This window comes from Mus musculus, chromosome 2 (assembly GCF_000001635.26).
Source record: "Mus musculus strain C57BL/6J chromosome 2, GRCm38.p6 C57BL/6J".
In the NCBI taxonomy this organism is placed as follows: domain Eukaryota; kingdom Metazoa; phylum Chordata; class Mammalia; order Rodentia; family Muridae; genus Mus; species Mus musculus.
Window position 1 is genome coordinate 142,290,283 of NC_000068.7, and position 15,201 is coordinate 142,305,483.

General features: G+C 37.2%; 1 protein-coding gene across 12 annotated transcripts in view; it reads left to right on the forward strand.

The window, feature by feature from the left end:
* Macrod2 (mono-ADP ribosylhydrolase 2) overlaps positions 1-15,201 on the forward strand; it is a 1,997,664-nt gene that overhangs the window by 1,894,980 nt on the left and 87,483 nt on the right. For 8 of the 12 annotated variants that reach the window (XM_006500246.3, XM_006500249.3, XM_006500247.3 and 5 more), the window contains one exon: positions 6,234-6,314. In XM_006500246.3, the coding sequence (XP_006500309.1) occupies positions 6,234-6,314 (81 nt within the window). The remainder of the gene's footprint in view (positions 1-6,233; positions 6,315-15,201) is intronic. The other 4 variants (XM_017319283.2, XM_006500248.3, XM_006500252.3 and 1 more) reach the window with 1 other exon arrangement.

Here is a 15,201-nt window from a genome sequence, read left to right on the forward strand (position 1 = left end):
GAAGGAAAATGTGCAGGTACCAAGGGACAATTGCATATCATGCATTGTTATTAGCGGTTGTCACTATGTAATACAGATAGACTTTTTAACATATTTCCAAAGCCGTTTACATTCTTAGCTCTAGTCCCTCTCTGTGGCCAGTTTTTTTTTTTTTTTTTTTTTTTTTTTTTTTTTTTTTTTTTTTTTTTTAATGCTGTCAAATGTAGCATTTCATGTGATTCCTTGCAATGTTTATCTTGGCATAAAACATTTTGATTTGGGTTTTGCTTCTTTTTTCCATGCCCCCCACCCCACCCCCACCCAATTGGGTCTTCTGCACTTATTAGATACATCTCAGTTTCTTAAATTTCTTTTAAAAACATAGTCCTGAAAATCTTTTAGAAAGCCACAGCATCATGAACTTTAGTATATTAATGTTTGTAACTGTTATTAATCCTTCTAGGGTCATATATCTCTATGAGAATGTAATAAACACTCATTTGAAAAAAAAAGATGAACATATGAGCATGTTCTTTAGTGTATCATTTTGTGAATACAGTCACTAGAGTAGACCCAGGGATCTCCAGGCTAATACTATTTATACTGAAACAATCTCATGTTAAAAGCAAGTATTTGCATGGATTTATAGTTACAGTAATTTTAGGAAAATTCGAAGTATAGAAATGCATCATTTGTCATCATAAGTTTAACCCATCTAAGTTTATTCCTCATTGAAGTATACAGTGGTATTAAATGACTGTTTCTTAAATTTCTCCTGCTTTATGGAATTTCTCATTTCACTTTAATCAATTTTAAATATTCTTTTAAATCTTTTTCAAGTTTCTAAATGAGATTTTGAAAAACTTATAAAAGTACTTCTTAAAATTCTTATTAATCTTAAAAGCACATCTATGTGTTTGAATATTTGATTTAATATTTGCATTTGAAAAAATTCTTAAATATGACATTGACCTTACAGATTTTGAAAGTCAGAATCTCTATATAAATTTAATTCCAGTTTCTGCTATTAGAAAAAAAATATGACTGAATCTGAGAATTGGGTGATAACTATTTTACATTTTTAATATTCCTGAATGATAATTTTTAGAATTAGAAAAAATTACAACTTTAATGTAGCAAAAGAGCTCAGCATATACAAGCCCATTTTCCAAAGTGATTTGTGAAACTTGCAGAGGGATAAGCAACCCTTTCCTTACCATATGCAATGCCTCCTAGCCTGTTTAGCTGGACAACATAGATGGTCATAAGTAAAATAGATTCTAAACAAAACCAATGCGTTTCTTGTAATTCTGGAGGTTACAAAATCCAAGAACAAGGCATTGGCTGAATCCCTAACCGCTGATCTCCACCTTCTATCCACAAATAGACTCTTTGTGCTACGTCCTTACATGAGGGGGAGGTGAGATGTGTATCTCGGTCCTCTTTTGTAAAGGTACCTAGTAAGGCCCTCTCCATGATGCCTTCTCTGTATGGCTTAGAATTTTGTCATTTGAGTTTGGGATGGAGATACGACATTAAGACCACAACAACTAAATAATATTCTCCCTCTCCCTACAAAGGATAATTTTGTATACATATTAAAATGTGTCTTCCATGGGACTGGACAGATGTCTCAGTGGTTAAGAACAGTGGCTTTTCCAGAGGTCCTGAGTTCAATTCCCAGCAATCACTTGGTGGCTTACAACCATCTGTAATGGGATCTGATGGCCCCTTCTGGTGTCCATGAAGATGGCATACTCATATACACAAAACAAATAAATAAATATTTAAAATATATCTTCTATTTTCCACTTAAGCAGAAAAGCTGCACTGCCACTTAAAATCCTTAAGTATGATATAACAGGGGCCATGATTTAAAACACATGGGATCAACCCCAGTGTAGCTAGTTTGTGAGGCTGGAAATTCAAGCAGTGTTTTAGTAGAATGACTTCTGTAGAAACAGTCTTCCATAGTTCCCTTGGTATTTGTGACTCCTGTCGTGGGCATAGAGTTCTCATACTGCTTTGCAGAGATAAGTTTTACATCTGAGACAAAGTATACTTTGGTCATATTGATATGAAACTTTTATTATCACATAAAATGTGCATTTGTGTATATACATAGATATATTTCAATAACATATCCCTGTTTTATTTTCTTTCATGTATTTCATATCTAACATCAGATATGCCTTAGAATTTATAACATGCTGTACTTATTTGGTAGCATTAAATAATTTTGAAGTTAACGGTTGGTTGTATCGTGACTATGCTGAGATATACTCCATAGATTATAAAAGACAGTGTAGAGTTTGTAAACTCAGAAATTGCTTCAGTAATTTTAAATCAACTCCCTTTAGAAGTAAAAATATAAAGCAAAATATAATGTATTTTACTTTCTACAATGTATAAACAAAGATCCATGGCTGTGTCTCAATATGGATTTACTTAGGGCCATTGAAACTGGAATTCTCCATACTTTAAAAAAGTATCATAATTTATCATCATCTTGTTTTCAACCATAAAAATCATCCATAGCATAAGGTCATATCAAAATAGGTGATGCTCTGTCTTGACCCTCAGGCTATAGTCTTCTAACCCCTGAATTAGAAGATATACTCTTGCTTTGTATCTTAACCCAGGCCTATGATCCTAGCACCAATGAGGCTGAGACAGGAGGCTTGACAGTTCAGACCTGACTAAACTACAAAGGAAAAGCTTGTTCCAAAACAAAACAAAACAAAACAAAAAAATAGAAAACAAATGTATTCTTAGCATCACTTTTAAAAATTCCTTTTTGGCTTTGGGCCAGAGCATCATTTTCAATCAAAGCTGGCCTGGAACTTATCCATAGACCCTTCCTTGTGAGGCTGTGGGTGTTAGGGAAAGAGGGGAGTGGAAGGGTGCCCTCGTTCCGCCAGAGTTCTGGTGCTGTGGGCGGACAGACATGGGAAGACGCATGCTTTCCATCTGGCCCCAGGTGGGCATCTGGCTGTGTTAGGCCACTGACCTCACAAGGTGGGTGGTGAACAAGGGGCAGCCCCAGGTACCAGGTTCTCAGTCTCCAGCATCCCACGCTGGATACTGCAGAGGAGCTGAGAACAGAATAGGGACGGGGGGGAGGGGGGCACTAGGCTCAGAGATAAGGGAAGAGAGGTGAGGTTAGGGAAGAGGGGGGCACTGGGTGGTTCCCACACAGGCGAGAGTCCTTAATCCAGTCTGGTGGGAGGTTAGGCACTGCTTGTTAGGAGAAAGCCTATCCCATGGTTCAAGCACAGTGGGACTTCATGATCAGAGCTAGTCTATGGTTTTAGAGCTTTATTGTAGAAAGGCAGGGGGGAAGAGAGAAGGTAGAAAGACAGAGACTGGCCATGGCCACGTGAAGAGAGGGGGGAAGGGAAAGAGAGAAAGAGAGCTAGAGAGTTTTTATAGTGTGCTAGACTATCTTGCTATTGCTAGGTAACTGTGGGGAGGAGTCTAGCCAGAATACCAGAAACTTGGGACATTGTCTATGTAACTGTTAGCCACATACCTCTCCTGTGGGTGCTGTGGGGGCGGTAACTTCGACTTGAGCCAGGGGCTCAGGAGACATGATTGAATGCCTTCCGACCCATGTTCGTGGAAATTACCACCCACCGGGTCCCACTGGGGTTCAAGACCTCAGCTTGACTGGAGACCAGGCTGTCTGTGCATAGCCCATTGCCTCACACTTCCTCTTTTCCCAGGTTCCAGAGTGCCAGCTTTTCGGGCCTTAGGCACCACACCTGGCTTATAAAGTCCTCCATGGACTTTATAAGAGAAAAAGATCACACACATACATAGGCATGCACAGTAGATAGGTCAGGACAATGGAAACAGGTAGAGTATCGTGACTAAGTTCTCAAATGCTTTTCATCTACATTATATAAAGCATCCTATTATAAGCTTATGAACTCAAAACACATAATCTAATCATCTAAAAGACATTCCTTATCTGGGTGTGGAGGTATCACTGGAATCTCAATCCTCAGAAGGAAGAGGCAGGGGAATTACAGGTTCCAGCCCAACCTGGGTTCCATAGCAAAAACTGAACTAAGAAAAAAACAAATTGGGCTGGAGAGATGGCTCAGCAGGTAAGAGCACTGATTGCTCTTCCAAAGGTCATGAGTTCAAATCCCAGCAACCACATGGTGGCTCACAACCATCTTTAATAAGATCTGACGCCCTCTTCTGGTGCGTCTGAAGAGACAGCTACAGTGTACTTAGATATAATAATAAATAAATCTTAAAAAAAAAAAAACAAATGAACAAACTAAAAGACAACGAGGATAATCTTTGGTACAATATGTGGTTACTGTTCTGTATAAATTAACATACTTCAAATATACATGAATCTTGGACAGTGTTAATGCTGAAAGAAATGAAAGTTGTGTGAAATTACTTGTTATAATATATCCTTTAAACTAGAAAACTAAAACACTTTCTTATGCTGACACAGATTCTTTTAACTATTTTTTATTCTTGGTGTTAATGTGGAAAAAGGCATTCGAAGGCTTTCTCGTCAATCTTTTCAGTGTTAGCACCAACATTAAAAAGTATATCTTAATGGGAGTTGGTTTTGCCGTTTTTGACATGCAAGAGATAACAATTTTAGGAAATGTGTCTGTGCTCAATTTTGCTTCCAGTTTCTGACTTTTCAACTTATTGTCAGGCTCAGAAAGAACTGAGAAGCTGTGGAGAGGATTAAGCACTTGCCCTGGGGGGGAATTATTTGCAGTTAATTAAAGCTGCACACTCCGGTGTATACTTGATCCATTGGTTATTAAAGCCGAGTCATATGGTAACTACCCAGGTTTCTCACTTGTCCATCAAATGTTGCTTGTGGCAGGCTGAAGAAACATGATTCTCATAATAATTGAAACCCATGATGTTTGATGCTATCCTCCCGTTTAAAGAAGCAGGGGAGGGTGGAAGAGAAGAAGACAGGGAAGAGGAGCAAACAAACAAAATTTTAGTTTAGTTTCTGTCTGACTTTGTTGTGTCAAAGCCTTAGAACTCAGCCAAAAGGCACAAACCAAAAGAAACAATTCATAGGAATTATGTGAGGTTTGATGGCTTCAGTTTTCTTCCCAGCTTCATGTTGACAAGGTCAGCTAGGGATATGAAGGGATCTTGAATAGTGTTCCTTTGGGCTATGTAAGAAAGGCATACAAGACTATAAGTTTCATGAAGGCAAACATCTATTCCCTGTTGGGTCTCCAAGGATAGAATAGTATCTGCCATGTAGTTAGCCCTCAACGAGTACTTGTAAAATGAGTGAAAGGCCTACTTCCGTACGGCTGCTCAACTATTGATAGGTGAGCAAGCCTGTTTTCAAGATCCTCCAGAGAGGGCTCAACATCCATCCTTCTTGATTTGCAGGTGTTCTTTATGACAGCATCTTTTGAGCAATGCTAGTTGTTCTATAATGTAAGCTGTAACATTAAAATTTGGCATGTAGGAGCTGGCAAGAAGACTTACTAGGAAAAGGGGCCTAGCACCAAGTCCGATGACCTGAGTTTGATTCTCGAGACCTACAGAGCAGAAGGAGAGAAACAGTTAACACAGTTGTACAGTTAATCCTACATGCATGCCAGGGTGGTCTCCCTGGATACACACACACACACACACACACACACACACACACACACGTAAAATGAAATGATATTTTTGACTGGATATATATTGATTGGATATTTCAGAGGGGACTTGAGGGTGACAATCACTTTGTACAAAACAGAAGCTCTGCATCCCCACCTTGCCCTTGTCAACTGTTTTGAGACCTTGGGAGGACCTTGTTTGTGATTAAATTTCCAAGATTCAATATCTGATTTTTCTGGGGACTTGGCACTCACATATGTGTGCAGCTAGAGTACTGGGGCCCTTGAAACCATTACAATTAGGTAATCCTTTAACCCTCTCTAGTTTGCCCTTCTTTCATGGCCACATTTCTGAGACATTTCTGGTACAGGAAGCCTGTTGTACGCTATCTTCTGGGCAGTAAATATACCTCCATTACTTTTCTCTGCTTTTGAAGCTTTGTACAGCTTTCTTAGACAGTATTTTAAGAAACTAGTCTTTGATGGTGGAAATATTTGTGTTTTAGTGGTCATAGTCTGAAATAATAAAGTGCATTGCCTTAAATATAAATCCACTCAGCAATAGAAGAATCTCCCTTTTCCCACCTGAAAATGATGATCAAAGTCACAGTTTTGTTTTGTTTGTATGTTTGTTAGCAGATTCTGCAAAGGATGACAATACTGTAAAAGACAGTGACATGACCAATCATTCTGTGTGTGACCAAGAACTTCCCAATGGTAAGTTGTACAGTCTTTTTTTTTCAAGTTTTTTTTTTCCTACTAAGGAGTACTAGCTATTAAAGTTGGGTGTGGATTCTTCTAGAAAAGTAGAATTCTGATGCTATTTTCTTATACTAGCATCTTGGTGCAATACCGTTGTGTGGAATGTCCTCAGTCCATGTCGTTCATTATTTTTGAGCCAGGCCAGTGTCATTCAGTGTCATTGTTACCTGCTGGGATTGCATGAGCAATAGCTTTGAAACATTTGAAATGAATATACAACAAAAATGAGAACCAATATGAGACATATGGAGAATAAGCCCAGGAAACTAAATCTCCATATCCATATCCTTGGAATACCAAGAAGAGTAAACAGAGCCTGCAGAACTAAAGCAATCTGTAGAAAAATAATAGATGGAAAAATATAATGTTTTCCTAAGGCAAACCAGTGTCTATGCCCAGAATATAAGAGTATATGTTATATTTATATGCAAAGGTAACAAAAACTCAAATAAGAATAGACACCTCCATAGCCTCTTGTAATTTCTGAAGATTGGTAGCTAAGAAAGGCTTGTAAAGTATACAAGAAAGACAAAATCAGTATAAGCAGTATTACCAGAGTCACACTGGCCTTAGTCTGCTCCGTGCCCGAACTGCTGGGGAAAGCCAGAGCTGTTTAGGACCCCATTTCTGCACCACATATTCTCAAGTAATTGTTTCTTGGGACTACAAAGACTTAGAAAAAGTGCCATGAAGGCATGGCTTTGAAGAACTGAACCAAAGGCTTGTTTGTAGTTGTTTAGATCTGACAATATAAGTTCAGAAAGGGAAACAAAATTCATACTGAGGAAGACACAACCAGAAGACTCTGAGTACAAGTTAAGTATATGAAAACTGTTAAAATAATCCTTTTTAGTATCAAACTTTATAACCAATTATCTTTCTAACTTCAAAAGTATATAGTGTTTAAAAGTGACAAAGATTATTTCTACTCCTACCAAGTCAAAATAACTTGGGTCATTTCTCTCATTAGTATCAACTTGCCAACCTAAGCAAAAATAAACAAACAAACAAACAAACAAACAAACAAACAAACTGTATTAGTTGGTTATATTATGTTTCATGTAATCCTGTTGTTATTATATATGAACTACATACATAATATAAATATTAACACTATATACATAGATGATAGATAGATAGATAGATAGATAGATAGATAGATAGATAGATAGATAGACAGACAGATGTAGAGTTCATATGTATACACACATATGAGAATAAGAAAGAAGCTATTTAAAGTGTTAAAGGGTTAACAGGACAATAAAGAATTGCCAGGTTATGTCCAGGAGAAGGTGACTCTCTGGATAGTGTGACCAAAGTAAAAACTGCCTTTGTCTTATGTAATTTACTGTTTCAGGAAAAAGTGTCGAAATCATGTTGCCAAAAAGACAGGAACTCTTATAGCATTCAAGGATTGTGAATTGAAAGCCCAAAACCATACACTGGCAGGACAGTGAGCCAGCTAAGGGTCAGCTTTCTGAAGCATGCCACTCACTTTCAAATTACCTCCATCACCAAAGCAAATTAACACCAGTCCGACTTCCAGGTCTCCCAAACATCTGAGAAAAACTCACATGAGGTAGTAACAAGAGCAAAGAGAAGGCCTTATCCACATTAAACAACTTTTATAACTAATTACTGAAATACAATATCTAATATATGCATGCAAAAAAAGACTCAACCAAACAGATGAAAGAACACAAGGTAGTCAAGATGCAGAATTGAGAGAAGTCAGCCTACTGACTGAGCATATTGCTGATAAGAACAAAGTAGAAAACAATGACACTCAGGGCTGAAGAGATGGCTCAGTGGTTAAAAGACCTGGTTGCTCTTTCAGAGGACCTGGGTCCAAATTCCCAGCATCCACAAGGCAGCTCACAACTGTCTGTGACTTTAGTTCTGAGGGATCTGACACCCTTCCATGGTGTCAGTTATACTGTGCCAGACATACATGCAAGCAAAACACCAATGCACATAAAATAGAAATAAATAAAACATTTATTTTAAATGCTGGCACTGTATACTCATAAAGTAATGATTAGCAAGACTGGAATTTTTACCTGAGAAGCATGATTGAAAACAAAGAATAGAAAGTAAAATCAAGCCAGAAGCAAAACCTGTGCTAACTCAAGTTAACTCAATGAACACAATCATGTTCTAACAGTATATTAGACATGTGAAAGATAGTTTGTGAACAACGGGTTAGATATCAGAAATCATCCAAATTAAAAATAGTAAAGAGAAAATAAGATCACAAACACTAAAGTATGGCAAAGTTACTTATTACATAGTGCCAAAGTATATCATGAATTGTAGTACAAACTGATCAGCACCATTATTTGAATGAATTATGTGAGCAACTTTCTATATCAATAAGAGATACCATGGGCCAAATTTCATCAAAAGTTTGGAACTCCAAGCAGAACAAATGAAAGTAAATCCACAGCTAGGCCCATCACAGTGAAACTGCTGAAATGGCCAAATTTCTTCAAATCGTGTGTGCTTCGAGTGGAATAAATAGAAATAAATCTACAGTGAGTCCAATCACAACAAAACTGCTGAGTTCCAAAGGTAAAAAGAAGATCTAAAAAGTAGAAATGTCTAAAAACGTAGTCATCAAGTAAACACTTTCCCAAGAGATGAGTTTCCAGTTGATAGAGTGGAAATGCAAGGAGGATGCAACCAAGAAATAGACGGCGAGGAACTAGAAAACCCTTTAGGAAAAGCGTGTTCCAAGAATATAAACTAATTAAGGCTATTTTACAGGGGATAAAAGAGGGTCCAGGTAGAAAGTTAGAGATACATGAAAAAATTAAGAGGAAAGTAAATTAAATATAAGCCTTGTTTATTCTCTTGGAAGATGGGAATAATTAATTAATTTTTGTTTGCTTGCTTGTTTGTTTGTTTGTTTCCTGTTGTCACGAAGAGTAAAGATGCTAATAAAACTCAGTGGCCTTCAAAAGTCAGAAATGGAAGTGAGCCCTGTGTCAGATGATTGCCAGAAGGGTTTCCACGCCATGGCCCCGAGGGAACGGGTTCAGGCATAGGTTCAATGGGCTCCTTGCATAGTGGACAGAGTTGAAAATCATAAAAGCTAAAATATGTGGAATAGCTGGTCAGCATCATGGAAGGATGGCGCCTCTGCAGATTGAGGCCAGTTGAGCCTATGTCAAGGACAATGGCCCAAGCTCAGATAAAAGATGCTAGAAGATTTGATGGTGCTTCTTGAGCTTCAGTGATTGGGGTGGACTTATTGACTGGGAAGGAGCATGTCAGGGCTTCTAAACAGCATAGTTCTAAAAATATGTAGCTTTTATGTGTGTTTTAGAGGTTACCTTGAGTTATATGTATCTATGTATCTTTGGTTGTTATTGTCTTTACTTTTATATACATTTGCTGTAATTTTAAAACCTGATTAGATGAAAGAGAGAGAGAGAGAGAGCAAGCAGAGGAATAAATTGTTTATTTTGTCTTTTGATCATGTGGTACTCGTAGCTTTGGTGACTCTAGAACACACGATGTAGCCTAAGGTAGCCTCTTATTTGTGGCAATCCTTCTCCCCCAGCCTTTCAATGTTGGCATTATAAACATTAATCACCATGAATTATTAGTGGTGGACTACCACACAAAGATTATGGCAGAGTGCCCAAGATTGGCACAAAAGGCTAACATCTATAGAGGTAATACCAAATTTAGAATTCTATGTTATATTTCTAAGAATATAAATTCCATTTAAGAATATCCTTGAAAATTTATCCTAATTGTGATGGTATGTACCTGTATTAATTATGGTGGTAGATATCTGTAGTCTTTTTACTGAGGATGGTGAGACCTGAAGGTTACAAATTCAGACTGGACAGTAGAACATGCTTCTATCTCAAAATACACACCCAAACCAAATTGTACAATAATCACAAAGAGAATTAAAACAAGGCATCTTACTTTCTTGATTTTTTGCAAGCGCATTCTGAACACTAAGGTATATTCAATAATTCATATAGTAATAAATGTAAGTAACATTGTAATGAATGTATAATGTGTCAAATGGTGGGACTGAGATACAAACAAGTAGGCATGAATGTATAACTAGGTTATTTTATCGAGTCTAAGAATCAAAATAATTTAGTTAAATTCAATAAAATTGTTAAGGCTTAAAGGATAGAGTCAGGAAAAGGAAAAGTATATTTGGAAAATAAACATCAAACAAGAACAGGAAAGATGGATTTGAAACCTATCTAGCCAAAATTCTCAAAGAAGAAAGAATTAATCACTTTATATCAATGAAATTTTGAGTCCCTCATTGAATATAACAGTGATGGGTCTTAATGTGTCAGAAGCCAAGGCAAGCCACAATACAAATCAAAACCTATTGGAAATACAGCAGGGAATTCACAGATATAATACAGTCAGCAATGATGGAACAAATAGACCAAGAATAACATAGAATGATTTTAGAATGTGATTAACAGTGTAGTCCTGCTGCAGGAGATGACAGGTAGATCAATAAAACAGACTAACGAGTCTAGAAGTAGGACCAAGTACACATGCTGGCTGGCGCTTCAAAGACAGATGGCTCAGTAAGTGACCTTAAGACAACTAGTTGGACATCTAGGGGGGAAGAGAGAGGCTGAACTGAATCTCATCTTCAATCTTTCCTCTGACATAAACTCCAGCAGGAGGAAAGATGAAATATAAAAGTGATATAAAGTATTAGAATAAAAGAAACAGGACTTATTCAACACTAAAACGAATGAGCTATCAAGACATAAGAAGAGAGAGAAGAAATCTAGATGCATATTATTAAGTGAAAGAGAGCAATCGGGAAACATTATTGGCTATATGAGTCCAGTTATATGACATTCAGACAGAAGCACAAAGACTGTAACGATCAGTGGCTGCTGAGAGTGGGGTGGGCGCAGCAAAGATGACTAAGAAGGAGACAGAGGAACCCAAGGACACTGAAAATACCTCAATGACATTATGGCGGCATCTGTTACTGTGCATTAAGCCCACCTGGTGGAACGTGTAACACCCAAATGAACCCCAGTGTGAGAAAGTACTGTGTTAAAACCAGTTAGCAAATAAACTACTGACTGTGAACGCAGACCCTTGGGGAAGCAAGGAGGCTTCCATCAGGAGCATATGGTATATTTCTATACCTTGTTTTTAATTTTTCTTTGAACCTAACGCATCTCTACAAAATAATCTTAAAATATCTTTGGTTTTCACACATAATTTTGTGTGAATGATAAAATAAAGACATATTGGATTAATTGTAATGTATGGATGTATGCTCATGTCTGCATATGTCAGAAATAAAGGTGAGTTACTATGTCTGATTATATAAATTTGATAAATCTGATGTGATATGTAAAAATCAAGTCCGGTTCTAAATGATATCTACTCGAAGCTTAGTCTCATCTGAATGATAAATATGTAATATTCTTAATTTAGAAAAAGTAATTCACATATCAATAAGATAAACAAAATGTCAAGAACAAAAAATAGTATCCCAAGAGGAAAATGAGCAAGACTCAGTTATTCAACCTTAGTTAATAAGATATGAAAAATAGATGACCTTATTTCATTACTTTTTTAAAAGAAGGAACATAAAATGGAAATAATCTACTTTCTCTTTTTAAATAATTGAAAACATATGAAATTAATTGAAATAGTTTTTGAACAAACTCATTCACTATTAATGAAAGACCATCAATTTACCACCAATAGTTTTGATACACATAGAGATGTTTATTCATAAATTATCCATTACAATGTGGCATTTAATAGTACAGGCAAAAACATTTAAAACACCCCAAAAATTAATCCATCACAACTTGGAATACTATATACCCTTCAACACACAGTTTTGAAAAGGTAGATGATTTTAGAAAAATATGAAGTAAGATATAAATAAAGGATATAAAGAAAATAAAGGATAAATTCCTTTTGACCACAAGATGTATATATAATGCTACACATATGCACCTACACAGATAAACCAAAATATACATATGCATTGCATATTTGTTTATACGTGTGTGTGTGTGTGTGTGTGTGTGTACAAGAGAAAGCTACCAACTCACAATTATAAAAGTGACCATACCTGTCTTTGTAAAAATCATGTACAATTCTCAATACATACAGGTATTGTGTCCACAGTGAAATTGCAGTTGTTGTAAGTACAAGGAAAATTATTTTACAAGTGATTTACATTAGGAGAGTCAGTTTTATGGGCCCTACAGGAGTACCAAGGATGTTTAGGGGAATAATCAAATTTATGTTAGTATAGTTTCATCTTTAGCTTTTAATCTGGGGCATTTGGACATGGCAAAGACTCAATGTTAAATATTAGCAGCAATTTTCAAATTGAACAAAAAGACATAATTTTGTTAAGACAAATGTCAAAGAAACAAAGTCTCTATTCCTAAAAAAAAAAAAAATCTGAGCATCTAGTAGCCTGAAAACCATGCAGCTGTATTGTCACCTTTGTCCCCAAACAGTCTGTTTACACAGTCAGTTTAGGTTTAGCCCCTAGAAATACTTCAAATCCAGACTGATGTCCTCAGACCAATTTTTATGCAAATTAACCAAAGCTACAGCATTAGCTTGAGCCAAACTTAATTATCAGGGCTTCAAAAAACAATCATGTGATCCAGTTCTGAAGGAAAGGGAGTGGAGTTGTGGATTATCTGTTCTAATGCCTCTCCTGTTAGTACGGATGGTTGAGTTTGCTGTATGAAAAATATATACATAAACTATGAAATCCTTTGTGTTCTTTTGTCTCCTCTGCCTGGAGGATTAGGTCAGAGGGCTGTGGGGATTCTACTACATTGAATGTAAGGCAAACAAAGCTGGCCCCATGGGGCCAAGAAAGCAGAAAGAAATGCTGGGCCTGAGTGGCTGGGAACACAGCAGTTGCCCTTCAACACAGGGGCCAGGTGCAGGGTGCAGGAGCTCACACATATTCTTGTCTTTAGAATGTCAGATACTGGCGGGCTCTGGATTGAGCAAATGGTATCATTCTTAAATTTCAAAGCTGGAGACTTTATGTCACCTTCAATTTTCACACCACATTTCAGTGGGGAGAAATGAGAAAACAAAAGAAAGTATAGATTTCTATTCAGGAAATGATTGCCAAAATATACTATGCACTCAGGTGAAACTGCCCAAGAATAGAGACAAATGAAGAGGGCAGGGGAGAAAAATATTCCCTCCAAAGCCCTGAAATGACCTTTCAGCTTGTCAGTGAAGGTCAGGCCTTATAGTCAAGGCAACCTTGCTGTTCTCCCAGAGCTGCCCATCCCCCCTCTGCTCCCACACCCACCCCTATCCACACTCAGGCAGACCTAACCTTTTCAGCAGTGCCTGGCTCTATGGAACAGTGGTTGTCCCAGTATTGAAGCCAGTGCAGCATGGAGACCCTCAGCAGTAGTGACGCTGCTCCAAGAACTCCCTACTCTTTCCACACAATTATACAGAGATACTGAGGCCACATATACGACTTAAAGGGCCCAGAAAGGACCAGGTGTGATGAGCACATTTGATGATCATGTCCCCATGTCTGCAAAGATAGAGGATGCTGCCCCCTCCATTAGCAGTGAAGGGTGTCTTGTCTGTAGGCATCATTCACTAGTGCCACAGCCATTTCTCATCCATAAATGATGAACCTGGGACCCAGAGAGGTTGAAGTCTAACATCCTGTTTAGCCTTAGTCTAAAAAAAACAGATTTCCTGAGCATATACCTTCCAAAAGTATATCCACTTAGTACAATCTCCTTGTCTATGTTTTGGGTTTTCAAGATTTTGTCTTTATTACTTTTTAATTGTGTGTGATTAATTGAGTGCATGCGTGTGTGCACTCATCCCTGAGCACACATGCATAAGTGTACAGGGGAGCTGTAGAAGCCAGAAGAGGATGTCAGATCCTTTGGAGCTGCCGTTACAGGCGGTAGTGATCTGAGGATGCTGGGAACCTAACCCAGGCCCTCTCTAAGAGTGGTGGGTACTCTTAGCTGCTGAGCCCTCTTTCCAGCCCCTACTTTCCAATTTTTAAATCCTTCCTTTTTGTGGCTGATAATAGGTATCTATGTAAAGTGTTTACTAGGAGACAAATTGAGAAACAGACTCTACTTTTTGCATGATTAAATGTTTTCATGCCGCAATTCTGCAATTCTGATGTGCATACCTCTAGATATTTATCTAGAAAAGATTTAGAATTCAAATCCTGTGGTTCCTTTTTAAAAAAAAACAGAAATATAGTTAGTGTTCTCTCTCTTCACTCTTTGGGGTTTATTTTACAACCCTAATTTTATGATTATCATTATCATTAGTAAATGTATCATTTATCATTAGTAAATGTCACTTGGTTTCACTTTAACAAATGTTTCCAATTTTAACAGTCAATATATAGTTTCCCTTTCAACTTTCTGCAATCTAAAAATCGTCTAAAAGTGATTTTTTAAAAAAAAGATAGAACTCTGTTTAATGCCTTTCTGGATAGAGCCTTTTTCATGTGGGGCGCCTGTGTTCTTGCAGCTGTAAACATTTTGTGGAGACCTGTCCCTAGATCTCACTTAACTAACACCATTGGCACTTAACTTATATCAGAGGGAATAGCTGCTCTCTCTTGTATACCCAACAGTGAGAAAGATGGAACTGGCCTGAAAACTTTTTATTGCTACTACAACTTCTCAGATAATTGTATGACCAATGGAAACACTATATCATCTGTAGAATGAAGGGAACAAATACAGTTCTCACATATTTATGCCAGAGGTAAAAGGGGAACAGATTCTTTTTTTTTTAATTATTTCATTTATTTATTTATTCACCTTACATC